The 17,253-nt window shown below is 66.5% G+C and overlaps 2 protein-coding genes across 6 annotated transcripts in view; both read left to right on the forward strand.

Moving 5' to 3' along the window:
• The first annotated feature begins 214 nt into the window (after nt 1-214).
• FGR (FGR proto-oncogene, Src family tyrosine kinase) lies at nt 215-6,997 on the forward strand. Of its 3 annotated transcripts, none has more exons than XM_082494208.1 (11): nt 215-466; nt 579-681; nt 1,014-1,112; nt 1,296-1,399; nt 1,475-1,624; nt 2,116-2,280; nt 3,470-3,649; nt 3,844-3,920; nt 4,003-4,156; nt 5,387-5,518; nt 5,721-6,997. In XM_082494208.1, exons 1-11 carry the CDS (start codon nt 226-228, stop codon nt 5,927-5,929), a joined length of 1,614 nt encoding a protein of 537 aa, XP_082350334.1. In that variant the 5' UTR covers nt 215-225; the 3' UTR covers nt 5,930-6,997. The 3 variants fall into 3 exon arrangements, with proteins under 3 accessions (XP_082350334.1, XP_082350335.1, XP_082350336.1); XM_082494209.1 differs by lacking the exon at nt 2,116-2,280 and adding an exon at nt 2,782-2,937; XM_082494210.1 differs by lacking the exon at nt 2,116-2,280.
• A 7,732-nt stretch (nt 6,998-14,729) lies between these two features.
• AHDC1 (AT-hook DNA binding motif containing 1) overlaps nt 14,730-17,253 on the forward strand; it is a 62,696-nt gene continuing 60,172 nt past the window's right edge. The window contains exons 1-2 of one of the 3 annotated variants that reach the window (XM_082494298.1): nt 14,730-14,807; nt 15,362-15,482. Coding sequence is in view for 1 of the 3 variants with exons in the window: in XM_082494297.1 (XP_082350423.1) it covers nt 15,347-15,482 (136 nt within the window). In the remaining 2 variants the exon portion in view is untranslated. Of the gene's footprint in view, nt 14,808-14,945; nt 14,958-15,289; nt 15,483-17,253 lie in introns of those variants that run through there. The other 2 variants (XM_082494299.1, XM_082494297.1) reach the window with 2 other exon arrangements.

The raw sequence follows: 17,253 nt of genomic DNA on the forward strand, positions 1-17,253 counted from the left end.
ACGGGGACACTGGTGTCCCCGTGTCACAGCACAGGCACCCAGCTCGCTGTGCCAGGGGGTGGCAGGACCCCACTCCCCCCAGGGCTGGGGCGGGCAGGGGCTCATGCGTGCTCCCCACTAACTGGGACCATGTGTGTGCATGGCACACACGCGTGTGCCCTGCTGGGGGGGTGGGGGTGGGGAGCGTGGGGTCACGGTCCCTCTGTCCCGCAGGTCGTGCCCAGGATGGGCTGCGTGCACTGCAAAGAGAAGGGGTCCGGCAAAGGGCAGGTGGGGGGGGAAGTGGGGCCCCCCCCGCCCACCGCCTCCCAGTACGACCCCGACCCCACGCAGGCGGGCGCCGTCTTCACCCGCATCCCCGACTTCAACAACTTCCAGGGGGCGGGGGTGCCCTCGGCTCCATCCTTCACGGGGCCGGGGGGCTTCACCTCCAACACCCTGCAAATGCGGAGCGGGGGCATCACAGGTCAGCGGGGGGGTGGGGTGGGGGTGGGGGGGGTGTCCGGCTGCACCCCTGCAGCATCGGGGTGTGCGGGGGACACCCTGGGTCTCACCGTGGTCCCCTTTTTGTGCTGCAGGCGGGGGCGTGACGCTCTTCATCGCCCTGTATGACTACGAGGCCAGGACGGAGGATGACCTGACCTTCCAGAAAGGGGAGAAATTCCACATCATCAACAACACGTGAGTCGTCGGTCACCACCCCCACCCCCACCCCCCCCCCCCTCCCCAGCACCCCCTGCCACCCCCAGTGCCCCTGTGCCACCCCGGGGAGGTGCCTCCGTGCCGTGGGTACCCCCCGCAGGACCCAGGCTCTCAGCTCCATTGATGGATACCAAGAAAACTGGGGCCATGTGTGTCACGAGTTGGGCGGTCTCAGCAGTGACCCGGGCATGGGTGCCCTCCGTGGCGGGGGGGGGGGGGGGGGAGAGTCTGGGGGTGCTGTGTGCGGGAAGGGGGGGTGCAGGGCAGCCAGGACTGTCCCTCCTCCTCACTCTTTCTTCCTCTTTCCCCAGAGAGGGTGACTGGTGGGAGGCCAGGTCGCTGAGCTCGGGTGCCACGGGCTACATCCCCAGCAACTACGTGGCCCCCGTGGACTCTATCCAGGCGGAAGAGTGAGTACAGGGGGGGACAGGGATGGAGGGGGACCCTGACCCCCTCTACCTTGAGCCCGGGTGTCTCAGCACCCCTGCCGAGCCCCAGCAGCGCCGCGGTTGCTGGCAAGGCGCCGCGGCGGGGGGTCCCCGCGGGTGCCCCTCGGTGGTGCCGTCCCGGCGCTGAGCCTCACCCCGCGGCAGGTGGTACTTCGGGAAGATCGGGCGCAAGGATGCGGAGCGGCAGCTCCTGTGCCACGGCAACTGCAGGGGCACCTTCCTCATCCGGGAGAGCGAGACGACGAAAGGTACGGGGACGGGGATGGGGACACCGGGGGCTGCGCCCCGCGTCCTCCCCCGCCCTGACCCGTCACCCCACGTAGGTGCCTACTCCCTCTCTATCCGGGACTGGGATGAGGCCAAAGGAGACCACGTGAAGCACTATAAGATTCGGAAACTGGACAACGGGGGCTACTACATCACCACCCGCGCCCAGTTCGACACAGTCCCCCAGCTGGTCCAGCACTATATAGGTAGGGTGGGATGGGGGGCACGGGGCGGGGGGAGAGCGGCGATGGGGAGGTGGGGGGAAAGCCCAGAAGACTCTTTGGCAAGAGGCAGCCGGCTGGGCTAACTGGGTTGAACTGGAGAAGGAGGGGGCTGTTCTGGTGGTGGCATTATGGGGACCCTCTGAGGGTCCCCCCTCTGCCGTGGCCTCGGTGCAGAGAGCCCCCCACCTCTCCGGAGAAGGTAAATAGCCGCTGGGTCCGGGTGGGCACAGCCGGGGGGGTTTGGGGGGGTCTGTCCCAGCCCGAGGGGGTGTGGGACCATCCCTGGGGGAGGCGGGGGGGGGGGGGCACCCCATTTATGTGTGCGCGCGTTGGGGGGTGGCTGGACCACGCTGGAGCCTGGGTGATGCCCGGGGTAGGGGGGGGGGGGCAAGTGGCTGGGGGGGGGGGGGGGGAGGTCCGTGCCCGGGGCTGATACCTCTGTGTGTGTGTGTGTGTGTCCCCCGGTGCCGCAGAGCGGGCGGCCGGGCTGTGCTGTCGCCTGGCCGTGCCGTGCCACAAGGGAACCCCCAAACTGGCCGACCTCTCGGTCAAAACCAAAGACGTGTGGGAGATCCCCCGCGAGTCCCTCCAGCTCCTCAAGAAATTGGGCAACGGGCAGTTCGGGGAAGTGTGGATGGGTAGGGCCCGGCGGATAAGCCAGGGCGAGCGGCGGAGATCGGGGGGAGGGGGACGGTGGGGGGCACCCCCAGGCCTGGTAACCCCCCCAGGGAAGGGCTCTTGCCTGCCGGCACAGGCTGAGCACAACCAGTTTGCCGGCACGGGGAAACGTCCCGTGTCCTGCTTTGGGGTCACACCAGGTACCCCAGGATGCCCCGTGATGTCCCCCAATTTCAGATGGGACCACAAGCAGGAGACAAAGACCGCATCCTGCTTTGGGGTCACACCAGGTACCCCAGGATGCCCCGTGATGGCCCTGCATGGGCAAGCAGCCCCCCCCTCCCCCTCCCCATTTCAGATGGGACCACAAGCAGGAGACAAAGCCCAGGCCGGGGGGTCCCCTCTTCATCATCCTCTTCCTCCGGCGCCCTGTGCTCCCTCCGCTCGGCGTGCATGCTGCATTCATCCCATCGCACCCCCCTCCCTCCCTCCCTCCCTCCCTGCCCCCCACCTCCCCGCAGAGTATAACGACGGGTTGTGCCATCTGCTAACCCGCGCGTGCCCCGCTATGAAGCCCCAGACCCTGGGATTAGCTAAGGACGCCTGGGAAATAGTGCGGGAATCCATCAGCCTCGACAAGAAACTCGGCATGGGATGTTTCGGAGACGTGTGGATGGGTAAGGCTGGCCCAGCCGGCCAGGGGTGGGAGTGGGGGGTCATGGGGGGCAGGAGAAGTCCGGTCCTGCCCCGGCTGGCAGCATCATGGGGTGCCGGGTGGTACCCAGCGCTGTGGGGGAGATGGCAGCCTGGCACAGGCTCCCCCGTGGAGGGATGGGGAATGGGGTAAGGTTGGTTTTAGGAGGTGAGCTCACAGGTCCCCTTGTCCCCACGCCACGAGGTGAGGGGGGGGGGGGAACTCATCCTTGGTGGGGTCTGGTGGTGTCATGCCCCTTCCTTGTCCTGCCCTGGTTTCCTTCCTCCTCCATCCATGCATCCATCCATGCATCCCCCCATCCTTCCACCCATCCATGCATCCCTCCACCCATCCATGCATCCCTCCATCCATCCATGCATCCATCCATCCATCCATGCCCCCATCCACGCAAGCATGCACCCACGCACCCCTCCATCCAGGCACCCCTCCATCCCGGCCCTGCCGGGGCTGGCTGTCCCCTGGGCTCGCGGTGACCCCGTTGTCCCCGGGCTCAGGCACGTGGAACGGCACCACAAAGGTGGCGGTGAAGACGCTGAAGCCGGGCACCATGTCGCCCGAGGCTTTCCTGGAGGAAGCTCAGATCATGAAGCGGCTGCGACACGACAAACTGGTGCAGCTCTACGCCGTGGTGTCGGAGGAGCCCATCTACATCGTCACCGAGTTCATGAGCCAGGGTGAGCGGGGGACACTACCCGGCGGACCGTGTCCCCCCCCCCAGCTTTTCATGGCTCTTCAAGCCTCACCCTGCCTTGGCGTGGCCAGGGCGGGCAGGGAACTGGTCCCAGGGCTGGGGGCTTGCTGGGGGGGGCTACCCTTGGGTGGGCACGGCTGGTTCTCGGGCGCTTTGAGTGGTACCCTCTGCCCGCAGGCAGCTTGCTGGATTTCCTAAAGGACGGGGACGGCCGCTACCTGAAGCTGCCCCAGCTGGTGGACATGGCTGCTCAGGTACCGGGGGAGGTTGGCATCAGGTTGGGGTACCCCCGAGGTGGTGTGGGGGGGTCCTCACTTCTTTCCCCCCCCCCCCCAGATCGCAGCGGGCATGGCCTACATCGAGCGGATGAACTACATCCACCGGGACCTGCGTGCTGCCAACATCCTGGTGGGAGACAACCTGGTGTGCAAGATCGCGGACTTCGGCCTCGCTCGCCTCATCGAGGATAACGAGTACACGGCGCGGCAGGGTGAGCCGGCTTGGGGACCCGCTGGTTTGGGGACCGCTGCCCCTGTCCCCTCCATGCTGCGTCCCACCCTGGGGGCATGGGGATGGTCACCCCAATGCTGGGTGCCCTGGGTGATGGGTGTTCCAGGTGATGGGTATCCCAGGGGGTGGGTACCACAGATGATGGGTATCCTGAGTGATGGGTGGCCTGGGGGATGGGTGCTCCAGGTGATGGGTATCCCAGGGGATGGGTGCCCCAGAGGATGGGTATCCCAAGTAATGGGTACTCCAGGTGATGGGTATCCCGAGTGATGGGTGCCCTGGGTGATGGGTGCTCCAGGTGATGGGTATCCCAGGGGGTGGGTACCACAGATGATGGGTATCCTGAGTGATGGGTGCCCTGGGGGATGGGTGTTCCGGGTGATGGGTATCCCAGGGGATGGGTGCCCCAGAGGATGGGTATCCCAAGTAATGGGTACTCCAGGGGATGGGTATCCCGAGTGATGGGTGCCCTGGGGGATGGGTGCTCCAGGTGATGGGTATCCTGAGTGATGGGTGCCCCAGAGGATGGGTATCCCAAGTAATGGGTACTCCAGGTGGTGGGTATCCCGAGTGATGGGTGCCCTGGGTGATGGGTGCTCCAGGTGATGGGTATCCCAGGGGATGGGTGCCCCAGAGGATGGGTATCCCAAGTAATGGGTACTCCAGGGGATGGGTACCCTGGGGGATGGGTGCTCCAGGTGATGGGTGTTCCAGGGGTTGGGTACCCCAAAGGATGGGTATCCTGAGTGATGGGTGCCCTGGGCGATGGGTGCTCCAGGGGATGGGTACCCCAGAGGATGGGTATCCTGAGTGATGGGTGCCCTGGGGGATGGGTGCTCCAGGGGATGGGTACCCCAGAATGGGTACCCCGGGGGATGAGTACCACAGGGGATAGGTACCCTGGATGATGGGTACCCTGGGTGATGGGTGCTCCAGATGATGGGTACCTCAGAGGATGGGTATCCTGGGTGATGGGAGCCCCAGGGGATGGGTTCCCCGGGTGATGGGTACCCCAGGTGCGGGGTGCCCCCAGGGCATGTTGCCCTGGGTGCTGCCCCTCTAGAGCTGGCTGCCCCATATGGGGGGTACCCCAGGCTCAGTGTGCCTTGGATGCGGGTGTCCCTGGTGCATGGTGCCCCAGGGGTGGGGTAACCCGGGTGCGGGTGTTAGCGGGGTGCCCCGGGCACGGCTCACCCGCCTCCCTTTGCAGGTGCCAAATTCCCCATCAAGTGGACTGCCCCGGAAGCTGCGCTTTTTGGGAAGTTCACCATCAAGTCCGACGTCTGGTCCTTCGGCATCCTCCTGACCGAGCTGGTGACCAAAGGCCGGGTGCCCTACCCAGGTACAGGGCAGTGGGCACCCTTGGGGTGGGCTGGGTGGGCTGTTCCTCCCCAGCGCTGCCACCAGCAAGGCTTCCCTCGTGCCTCAGTTTCCCCATCAGAGAGACCAGCGCTAAACTGGGCTCCCTACCCAAACCACGGGGCAATGCCGCTGCGTCCCTCGGTGGGTGTGCCTCAGTTTCCCCAACTGCGCTTGTCACGCAGGGATGAACAACCGGGAGGTGCTGGAGCAGGTGGAGCGGGGGTACCGCATGCAGTGCCCGGGTAACTGCCCCCCCTCCCTGCACGAAGTGATGGTGCAGTGCTGGAAGCGGGAGCCCGAGGAGCGCCCCACCTTCGAGTACCTCCAGTCCTTCCTCGAGGACTACTTCACCGCCACTGAGCCCCAGTACCAGCCGGGGGACAACCAGTGACCCAGCGTTGGCACCCCCCCCAGCCGGGCTCTGGGGTGGCTTTCGGGCAAATCTCCCTCTGTTGGCAGGGTGGTCGGTGGTCCCTTTGCCTGTTCCCCCCCCGCCCCCCCCAAAACGCCTGTTGGGAGGTGCTGGGGATGCCCTGGGGAGGACAGGGGGCTTTGCACAAGGATTTTGGACTCAGAGGGGGGGTAAAGCTGTGCCCCCCACTCCAGCCCCCCTTCCGGCCCCTCTCTCGTTGCCTTCACACCCTGAGAAGTGCTTTGGTTGGGGGGAGGAGAGTGGGGTATGGCATCGTGCCCCCCCCCCCCCCCAGACACCCCTAACCCCGCAGCCACAGAGGTCTGGGGGGGGGGGGAACAGGACACCACCCCCCCCCCCCATGCCAACCCCAATCTCCTCTCCCCCAGCTCAGCTCTGCGCACCTGGAGGGGTTCAGCCCCCAAAATCCTGGCGCTGACCTGGGGAAGGTCACCTCACACCCCGCCCCCCCCACTTTAGATCGTCTTTAATTTATAAGATTTTATACCCCTCACCCCCCAGCCAACTCACCCCCAGGGGTCCCTGTGTTTGGGGGATCTTCTTGCCCCTCCCCCCCCCCGCCTTTATCTCCTTTCCTTATAGTAGAGCCAAATCCTGAAAGCCATAAACCTCTGCTTGCAGGGGGGGGGGGACACAAGGGGTCCTGGAAGGGACATGGGGCGCAGGCTATGGGGGGGCACCTCTGCCCCGGGGGCTGTTTCCCACTGGCCCCGTGTGGGGCTGGAGAGGGGTACAGGACAGTGTCACCCCCATGGCACCCCCGGGGAGGGGGGGGGGGTCCTGGCTGCATCTTGGCTCAACCCCCTGCGGCAAGCATTAACGGGGGCTGGGGGGGGGACTCAGGGCACAATGTGAAAGTGATGGCACTGGGGGTGGGGGCGATGCCACCCTGCCGGCTGGCTCCTGGGGGCCGGCTGCCCTCCTGGGTACCCCTTTCCTGGGGGGGGGTGGGAGTGGGGGGGTGCCTGTAGTCCCAGGCTTGGCCCCAGCTCTGCTCCCCATGGCCAAGAGCTCCCCCGCACCCATGGGGCAGGGCTGGGGGGGGGGGGGTGGGGGGGGGCAGTGCCTTCCACGGCGGGGGAGGGGGGGGCGCTGAGGCAAGGGGAGGGATCTGTTGTTTATTTTTTTTTTTTAAATCCAGTCTGTAAATAGAGAGAAATAAAACCTTTCTAACAAGTTGGGGAGGGGGGGGGGCTGGGTCCTTTTGCCCCCTCTCGGGGAGAGGGGCTGCCCTGGTGGGGGATAAACGCCGGTCCGGGGGGTGGGGGTGGGGGCGAGAGGGGTGTAAAACCATTGGATTGTAAGATTTGGGGTGGGGGCACCCATCCTCACCCAGGGGGGCTCCCAGGTTGGGTCAAGCCCGGACTGAGGGCGGTATCCGCACCCCCTCCAACCCCAGGGCACAGACACACCCGGGGGGGGGGGGGGACGGACACGACACCCCTCTGCGGGGGAGAGCAGAGAAATCCCCCCCCCCATCCCATTTGGGGCTGCAGCACCAGCTCCCCTTTGCAAATAAAAGCCTTAAAAAACGGGGTTGGGAAGAATTTAGGTTTGCAAAGCTGCCCCCCACCCCCCCTCCCAGGGCACCCCACAGCCCACCCCCACCCCCCCACCCCCCCCAGCACCCCGCACCCCCCCGCCGGTGACTGTCCCCTCCTTCCAGCTCCCAGGCGTGTGCGTTAACGAGGCAGCAGCCTGGGTTTAATTAACGGGGGTGGGGGGTGGGGGGTGTCCCTGGGTAGTGTCTGGCCCGGGTTGGGGGGGGGGGGGGGGGACTGCTGGCTGCCTCTGCTGTATGAGGGCGGACGTGGCCTGGGGGGGGGGTGGTCCTGCGGTTGGAGGGTGGGGAGGAAGAGGTTAATTTTTCTCGCAGCTTGGCCGCCCCAGCAGGGCCCAGCTGTGGCCGGCTAATGAATTCCCCAGCACTGGTGGGAAGGGGGGACTGGCCCCAGCCCCTTCCAAAAGAACGGGGAGGGGGGGGGGGGGGGAGCTCAGGCTAGGGGAGAGGCCCCGGGCAGGTGGCGGGGGGGGGGGGGGGGCACGAAGCCAATGGCAGCGGGTTAGGGGACACGGCAGGAGGGGTTTGGGGACATGCCACCACCCCTGAGCATCACCGCTCACCTCCCGGGCTCCTGCATCACCCCAATTCCCACGAGGGCTGCGATATCCCCCAGGAGCCGTGCAGCGGGGGGGTGAGGGGGGGGGAGCTGGATGCGGCCACCACCACCTCCCCCCCCCCCTTCTTCCCCATCCCAGGGAAAAATCCCTCCGGGAAGGGCCAGGCCCCTGGCCAGGCTTGGCTGGGCAGCGTGGCACGATGCCCGGTGCCTGGAGGGGGGGGGGGGCAGGGGGGGGGGACCAGGCGAGGAGAGCAGATTGTGTGGCACCGCCAGCCGAGGCGAGGAGGCGTTTGGCACTGACCCCGCAGCCGGGCAGAGCCCCCCTCCCGCCCCCCCCCCCGTGCCAGATTGTAGCCACCGCCACCCCACGCCTGGGGACGGGGCACCCCGGGGCACCCCACGGGCACGGCAGAGTCTCCATCACCCCCCCACCCCCCCCACGGGATGCCCGCTCTGCCCACTCAGCTGCCCCCCAACTTTGCACCCCCTCCCGCGCTGGGTGTGCGCACACCCGCCTGTTCAGTGCACACGCGTGTAGGCTGCCTGCCCTGGGCGCGCACACACGTGCACACGCATCACACCCACACCCCCCCCGGATCCAGTGCACACAGGCTCTGACACACACCCAGCCCCCCCCCCCCCAAAAAAAAAACCCGCTCTGCCTTTGTGAGGGCCACACGCCTCATCCACAGGATGTGTCCCTTGTCCCCAGACCCACGGGGGACACATGTGCTGTCCCCCCCTCCAGCCCCGGGTGGGGGGCAGAGCCCTCCAGCCGGGGGGAACACCCCGATTCACCCCCTGTTCTCTGAGCCGGGTACAGCCCCGCTTGGGGAAAAAAAAGCAGAGCCGTGCCCCCCATGCCCCCTGTGCCCCCCCATGTCCCCTGGCACCCCGTGCCCCCCAGCACCAAGACTGGGCAGGTTCCATCTGCGGCTCAGCCCCCATCATTAAAGCCTCCCACTTAATTGCAACCGGAGGTTTTATAGAGCGGGGCTGGCTCGGGGGGGGGGGGGGGGGGGGGGCATGGGGACCCCAAAGCCACGCACCCCAGCTGTAGTTTGGGGCAGGGGACACACACACACACACAGGCTGCTGCGTGGTGGCTCGGGGAGGAGATGGATGCGGCTGCACGGCCACGACGGGCACCTGTGGAGAGAAGAGGGCTGCGGGAGGTGGGAGCAGCTGCGCTCCGGCGGGGAGGAAGGCTCACCATCGCCATCGCTGCGCCCGCAGGCAGCCCCTCCGTCCGGGCTGCGACGGACTGACGGACGCTGCCGGACAGACCCCGGTGTGCCGGACCCCGGCTGTGTCAGCCCCCCGCCAGCCCCGACTCCATCCCTGTTCATTCCTGCCCGTTCCTGCCCATTCCTGCCCGCTGGGGTGTTTTGGAGGATGGGGGGGGGGGGGCTGATCCCACCGCGCTGCGGTGGCCTGGCACGGTTACGCCGAGCAGGATCAGCCCGGGCTGCCGACGTGGCAATGCCCTCCAGCCCCAAATTCACTTAAAAAGGAATAAAAATGTTAACGCCGGGCCTGGCGTGGGGCGGAGGGGCAGGCGGGTGGCGGGGGCTCCCCGCTCCCGCCGTCCTCACGCTCCGCTTCCGCCTCCCCGCAGCCTGGGCCGCATCCTCACCTCCCCGTGGCAAACGGTGCCACCCCCTCCCTGTCCCCACCGAGGACCCCCGTCCGTCCCCAGCGGCGCCGGTGGCAGGAGTTGGGGTCGGGGCCAAGGCGGAGAGGGAGGGTTTTGCGCTGGCGGTGCCGTGTCCCCGGGGACCGGCGGGGATTTGGCCGCTCGCTTTGTGCCGCATCCGTCCCTCCCTGCGGGACGGTGGTCGTTGTCAACCGTGGTCTGTCCCCAGTTTTCCCCTTCGGTGTCACGAGCGTGACAGCTCTTGGGGACAGAAAGCGGGGTCCGAGTGCGGGGATCTGCTGAAGGGGTTGCAGGGACCTCTGTCCTGCCCTCCGTCCTTCTGTCCTTCCCCCCTGTCCCCCCACGGGTGCCCCGCGGCAGGGCTGAAGGGGTCAAAGGGCTTCGCCCTGGGGTGACGGCAGGCTGGGCAGGGGAGGGGGCATCGATTTTATGTTAATGCTGAGCCGCATCGACCGGGGATGGAGGCACCGGCGGCTGACACGGGGCACGGCCACCCGCCTGCTCCTGGGGCCACCCTCCTCAGAGCCCCCCAGCAGCCCAGCATGGGGTCCAGCAGCCAGGAGCGATGGGGAGGTGGGGAAGGAGGCTGGGACACCCCCCCCCAAAAAAAAAAGGCATTGCGGGGCTCATTTTCACTGCAGAGCCTGGGTTGGGTGCTGGGAAGGGAACGCGGCTGCGGGCGCTGGGAAGGGCAAAGCTCAGCAGCCAGACCCGGGGGGAGCTCTGGCCCCTTCCCCTCCCCGCTGACCGGTCCCTGCAGCATCGCATGCAGCGCCGCAGAGCCGAGCGCTGGTTGCAGCATCTTCCGGAGAGGAGGCAAAAGCAGCTCAGCATCACCTCCCCTGCCCTCGCCCTGCCTGCAGCCGAGGGCCGAATAATCCAGCAGGAGGCTGCGGCGTCTGGTCCCCTTCTTGCTGCTCCCCAGGACCCCCCCGCCCGGTCCCCATCGTGCCCAGACCTGCCTTTCCCTGCTCCTGCCTGCAAACCCTGCCTGCGCCTGCCCAGCCCACACGGTCCCGCTCCGGCTGGCTGCTCTGCCCGCGCCGTGCCAACCTCGGTCCACGCAAGCGTGGCAGGAGCTCGCGGGCGGAGGTGGTGGTGGTGGTGGGGGGGGGGGTTCTGGAGCTCGCGGGCCCACCCGGTGCCAAGCGCGCGGTGGGCGCAGGTGTGAGACCGCTGCAGATGGCCGACGCTGCAGACCTTGGCACGAGGGAGCTGCGGCACTGCCACCCTCCCCGGGGGAGGAGGAGGGGGGGGGACGGAGGTCGCTTCACCCGGAGCTGTGTCTCCCTCGTGACCGGGAAAGAGCCATCCTCACCCAAAACAGGCCCGGGGACCGGATTTGTCCTTGGCCCCTTCAGCCCAAGCTCCCCAGGGACTTGGAGAGCCCGCAGAGCTCCTGGGTCATGGATGCGAGCGGCGTCCCCGCGGCGGCGGTGTCCAGACAACAGTGGAAGAGGGCCAAAAATGTGGTTTTAAGCTTGACCAGGCTTGGGAGTGCTGGTCCGGGCCTGCAGGGATTGTGTCCCCACAGGGGAAATTGAGGCACAGAGGGATTTATCCGCAGTCGCCCAGCGACTCAACACCGGTCACTGGGAGGGGACGCCTTTTTCCATAAAAAAAAAGCAACAGAGTTTTGGGAAGAGCCACGCAGCAGCCAAGGCAGCATCCGTGACAGTCACCAGCAGGATTTGGGGACGGAGGTTTCTTGGGTGAAGTGAAGCGTGGGGACAGTCGGGTCACAACGCGGACGGGGAGGAGGCGCAGCGGGAACGTTGCTTTGCCCGGGGCATGGGGCTGCTCGGGGCTGCTCAGAAATTAGGGAGAAATCCAGGATGGTTTTTTGCTGCTGTTCCGGGACAGCACAAGGCTGGAATTCAGGGAAGGATGGGTGTCTTCTGCTGAAGTTACATTTCTCGGGGTAAAATCTGACTGGCCCCAGTCCTCCACAGACGCTGGAGGGGCAGGAAATCCCCAACCCCGATGGGGGTCTCTGGACCGCGCTCTCCTCAAAGGCAGCTCCTGCGTCCCAGCGCCTTTTGCCGTCCCCTTTGCCCCCCCTTGTGCCCGTACACCCCAGTTCTCCCCCAAAGCGTCCCACTGCACCCCGCTGCCTCCAAACCCCCTGCTCCCACCCCGGCGAGCGGGTGGCTTTTGGGGTGCCCGCTGCCACCACCCCCACCCCGGCCAAGCCAACCCGAGCTCTCGGGTGACAAACCCAGGGGGGGCTACCTGGCAAGGGGTGGTGGCGAGCGGCGACTTCGCCCCCCGGGTTTTGGGGAAGAAGGGGGGGTTGGAGTGCCGGGGCAGCCGCCCGCGGGGCGCAGGGACACGGGCTGAGCGCCGGGGACAGCGGTGGCCCCGGCTCGGCGAAGCAGCCACTAGATGGTAGCGTAAGTCCACGCCAACGCTGCTGACACAGCACTTGGCTGGAAGAGGGGACAGGGTGCCCGGGTGACCCGGGTGGCCCTGGGGACCCGCCTCCGCCACCCCCCTTCCCCGCTAAAAAGAGATACCGGCGGGGCTGAGCACCCGCGGAGTTGTGACACGGGTGGCGTGAGCTGAGCACTGCTCCCCCGCCCCCAACGCCACTTGCCACGGCTGGTAGCCACCCGTGCCCCCCAGCGGGTCTCTGAACGGGGGGTGGGAGGGAGAACCCCGCTCCCAAACCCATCGCATCCATCTCCCCCTCCCAAACCCAAACCACCCCCCACAGCACAGCCGGGGGACAACCGCGGGGGCACAAACCTGACGTGAGGGGGGACCAAACCCAGGCCTGGGGGCAAGTGGGGTGACCCATAAGGCAGCCAGCTTGGCGTGGGGGTGCTGGGCACCCACGGGAGCCTGGTAGGGCCGGAGCGTGGGTGCCCCTCCACGCGCGGTGCCTCGCTTTGCTCCTCGTCCCCGCTCCCAGCCCAGCCCAGGGCTCCATGCCAGACGGATATATATATTTTATGATAACTATAGAGATGCACTTCAAACCTGACAAAGGACTTTGACAGTTTTAAGCATCTCTTTGATTAATACATGACCTTTTAATGCTTCGGATTAAATTAATAAATCTTTTACATTCTAACCCATTCTGCTTGCAATGTAATGTTTTTTGCGCGACCTCCTTCTCTCCCTGCCCGGGCGAGACAGCCGACCCGGCCCTCCGTCCCGCTCCCCCCACCCCTCCCACCCCCCCCCGGTGCGCGCGCGCAGGTACGGCGATAAGCGCAGCCTTGCGATATTCGGAGGGCGCGAAGCCCTGCGAGGCGAGAAGGGAGGGATCCTCCTCGGGTTTGGTTTTTTTTTTTTTTTTTTTTGGAACCGTCCCTAAAAATAGCAGGAAAATTCAAAGCTGACATTCAGGGCGAGGGGACGAGGAAGCCTGCAAAGTTGCTCACTCAGCCACCAGCAATTGCGGCGATCCTGTCTGCGTGTGCAGATTCCTCTGCTGACCGGGCTGGAGCCCAGGCCTCCTCTCCGCACCGCTTCCAGGAGCGACCCACACCGCTCCCCATCCTTATCCGGGCTGCGCAGAGCCCCACCGGTCCCCGATCCATCCCCAATCGATCCCGCTGGGGTCCACGGAGTCCGTGAAGGGAGCTGCCGGCTTTTCGGGTGCAATAGGTCCCCGCTGGAAGACAACTCTCAACTTGACCTCGTTCATCCCGGTCCGGCGGCGAAGCTGGGGTTCCCGGAGCGTATCCTGAGCGCAGATCCGCTGCTGGCTGCCTGTTGATCCAGAAACACGCATCAAACCCCAACCTGCGCCACGCAGGCGAGGCGGAGGGCTGCTGTGAAGCCAGGTGCTGTGTCTCTCCCTGCACCCATGTGTTATTTCATCGATGACTCACGTGTTATTAGCAGCCAAGCAATATTCCCAATTCCCTGGAGTTAACCCTTCACTCGTCACTCACAAAAACACAATGTCATAACAAACATCAGTGGTATTATCTACTTTAATTATATTGTATCTACCCGGCTCTGGGAACATTAACATCGGCGGAGACTTGGAGGGAAGGTGCTGGGGGAGACGCTCGAGGGAGCCGTGGGGTGGGAGGTCACAGGGTGCTCAGGGAGTTGGGGGGCAGCTCCGTGCTGTGCCACCGCAGTCCCAAGGGACCTCTGTCACCACCCATCCTCCTGGCGTCCCCTCTGGGACCTGGCTGAGAGCGGGGACGGTGTCGTACCCCAAAGAATGGGGAGGAGCAGGATGTTACCGAAGAGCGGGGAAGTTTCCAGGCTCCAGATGGCTTTTACTTAAAAAAAAAAAAAAATTAAAAATGGGGGGAAAGCAAAAAAAAAGGGGGGGGGGGGAGTGTTTGGGTGGCTCCGTGGGGGTGCGTGAGGTCACAGGGGTGCTGCGATGGAGAGGGTGATGAAGTGCAGATGTGCACCCCGGATTGTGATGGGGCGGGGGGTGGGGGGGGCTGCAGGGGTTGTCGTGTGTGTGTGGGGGGGTGTCCCCCCTCAACCCTACATCTTCGGGGGGTGCGGGTGGGGGGTGCGCAGTGCGGGCGCAACCCGGGAGAGGGCAGCAATGCCCCGCGCATCCCACTGGGACCTCGGGGGGGGGGGGGGGGGCGGAGGAGGAGGGGGGGGGGGGGAGGCACCCCGGGGGAGAAGGAAGGGGGAGGTGGTGACAAACCACCGAAGGGTATCACCCAGGGGTGCTCCCCCCCACTCAGCATCCCCCCTCCCCAAGCAGCGCGCAACGGCTGCGCGCCCGTTTGCGCCCCTCCCTGCGCAGGGAGGAGAAAAAGGAGGGGGGGGGGGGGGAAAGGAAGGAGGGAAAAAAAAAAAAAAGGTTGGGTTGGGTTGGGGGGGGGAGAGAGAGAGAGAGAGAGAAAGGGAAGGACTACAAGGCCCGGCATGCCCCGGCGGTGCTGCACGGCTCCCCGGGGTGCCGGATGCTGCCCGTACCGCTGACAGCGGAGCGAAGCGGAGCCGCGGTCCCCGCCGCGCACGGAGAAGGCGAGAGAGAGAGAGAAGGGGAAGGGCGCGCCTCGCCGCCGGCTCCGCTCCCCCTCTTTTATCCCAGCCCCCACAAAGCCGGGAGCGGCAGAAGGCAAGAGAGAGGGAGGAGGAGGTGGAGGAGGAGGAGGGAGGAGGAGGAGGAGGAGGAGGAAGGGGGGAGGCAGCGGCAAGCCAGGGCTCTGCTGCGCTGTGTCTTTCTTTGCTTTCCGCAGGCGGCGAGCGGCGGAGGCGCAGAGGGGAGGTCGGTTCCCCTCCGCCTCCCGCTCCGCTGCCTTTTGTGTGTGTGTGTGTGTGTGTGTGTGTGTGTGTGTGAGAGGCGAAGGGGGGGGTTTGGAGGAGGGAGGGGGGGCGTTGGAAGGGAAGGGGGGGGTGTAAAAAAGAGGAGGCAAAAAAAAAAATAATAAGGCAAAGCAGAAGGGGGGGGGGGGAGAAATAAGCTGAGCGGTAGAGGGGAGAGAAAAGCCCGGAAAAAAATAAAATAGAGGGGTGGAGAGGAGTCGGGGGGGGGGGGGGGGGGAGAGAGAGGGAAGGAGGAAAGCGGAGAGGAAAGAGCAGGCAGGGGACGGAGGAGGGGGCGGGCTGGCAGGAGCGGAGTTGCCGTGGGGAGAATGTGAGCAGGAGGCGCTGGAAATGCTCTCGTTGAAGGTGGCGAACGGTGCCGAAGGCTCCGGGACTCCCGCGGCCGCGCAGGAGGTAACCCCGCCGGACGGCAGGAGCCTCCCCAAACGGGCGGGCTCCGGGGGGCTCGGAACGCAGCAGCCGGTGGGTGAGTACCGGGGACATCCTCCCCCCTCTCCTTCTCGCCCCCCCCCGCCTTTGTGTGGGGCTGGGAGGCGGGGGAGAAAGGGGGTTAGGGGGATTTGGGGGGGTGGGGGGGGGTGGGACAGACGGGACACCCCCTTCGGGTAAAGTGAGGGGGGTGGGTGGTGGTGATGGGGGGGGGGGGGGGAAGGAGGCGGTGTGTCGGCGTGTCGTTGTCGTCGTCGTCGTCGTGTGTGTGTGTGTGTGTGTCCCGCTTTTTCCCCCCTCCGCTGAAGTTGCGCGGCGAGTTGGTGCCAAATTGCAGGAGTTTAATGGCACTTGGGGCGGGGAGGGGCGGGGAGGGGGGGGGGGAGAAGGGGGGGACCCCACCAACGTGTGTGTGTGTGTGAGGGGGGGGGGGGAGGGGGGAGAGCTGCTATCTCCACGACTTCGGCCACCTCCCCCTGACCGGCCGCCCCCCCCCCCGCCCGTCTCCGTACCCCCACCCCCCCCTTCGCCGTCTGTGTCCCCCCCCCCCCCAACCTCTCCCCGTTGAGTGACAGCTGTCAGAGCCGGTTCCCTCCGCTAGAAGGCAGCCCGAGCGTGTCAACAACGTTTGGGGTTCGCCGGGGGACTTGGGGGGGGGGCGGGGGGGGCAGAGCATCCCACCGCCCCCCCCTCCCCTTCCCCTGGCAGCCGGGACCCCGGGGAGCAAGGGGAGGGGGGGAGGTGTGGGGAGGGCTTCCCCGTAGGGGGCAGCCCCGGTGGTGGGGAGGGGGTTGTATGCGTGGGGGGGTGAGGGGGAAGGGGGGGTTCGCCCCAGCCCCGCCGGCGAAGTTGCGTGGTTGCGCGCGGGGTTCGGCGAGCGGTTGTCGCTTCGGCGCCTGTCATCCCCCCTCTGATTTGTTTTTATCGATCAGCTGATTTAAATCCACCCCCCCACCACCACCACCCCCCTTACAACCCCCTCCCCCCCTCTCCCCCCCCCATAGTGCGGCCCCTCGGTGCTTGCACGGCCGTGGGGACCGTGGGGGACCGGTGGCTTTGGCGAGGGCAGGAGTCCCCCCGTGGGGTCACGCTAACGCCGGACCCGCTGCCCACCCTGGGGACGTGTTTGGTGTCCCCAAGGCCGGGGCAGGTGGAGGGACACCTGGGTCCCCGCTTGTTTACGTGCCGGGGGTGGGGGGGGTGTGGGGGGAAGGACACATGAATGTGGCCCCAACCCATGGCCAGGTGGCCTCGTGCGTCGAGCCCCTCGGCCCGTGGTTGCCAGAACGGCCACCGAAAGCCACGGGCTGAGCTCATTGTGTGCCGCCGCGAACCCCGATGCGCGGTGGAGTCGCTCCAGATTTATCCTGGCGTGACAGAGAGCAGAAGAGAACACCCCCCCACACCCCCCCCACACCCCCCCCTCCCCGGGGAGGTGGTGGTGGTGGGCGCGATGGGCACGCATCCTGCCCCGCTCCCTTTCCCCCCAGGCGCCGGCGGGCACTGGGGGTGCGTGGTCCGAATCGGGGCCCCCCCCTCCAAGCTGTTCCTCCCCCCCCCCTCCTTTTCCTCGCCCCCCCCTCCCCAGGTGTCCCCTTACACTGGCTTCTCCTGCTGGGCTGAGGAATTTGCAGGGGAGGGGGGGGGGTGGTGGTGGTGGTGGGGAAAGGGGGGGGGGAGAGAGAGAGAGAGAGAGAGAAAAAGGCGGGGGGGGGTGAGGGGGGGGCTGGAGAAGGGATGGCGCGAGGCCAAATTCCGCTCTGCCATGTCTCTGTAACCTGAATAGGCCAACTCCATCCCCGGTGCGA

The sequence above is a fragment of the Vanellus vanellus genome (assembly GCF_965231255.1).
Source record: "Vanellus vanellus genome assembly, chromosome: 22".
NCBI lineage: Eukaryota > Metazoa > Chordata > Aves > Charadriiformes > Charadriidae > Vanellus > Vanellus vanellus.

Excerpts from the sequence above, each read along its gene's own strand:
- FGR (XM_082494208.1), top strand. The coding sequence starts at position 226 with ATGGGCTGCGTGCACTGCAAAGAGAAGGGGTCCGGCAAAGGGCAGGTG. Across the intron at positions 467-578 it reads GCGGAGCGGGGGCATCACAG|GCGGGGGCGTGACGCTCTTC; the intron begins GTCAGCGGGGGG and ends TTTGTGCTGCAG. Across the intron at positions 3,650-3,843 it reads CACCGAGTTCATGAGCCAGG|GCAGCTTGCTGGATTTCCTA; the intron begins GTGAGCGGGGGA and ends CTCTGCCCGCAG.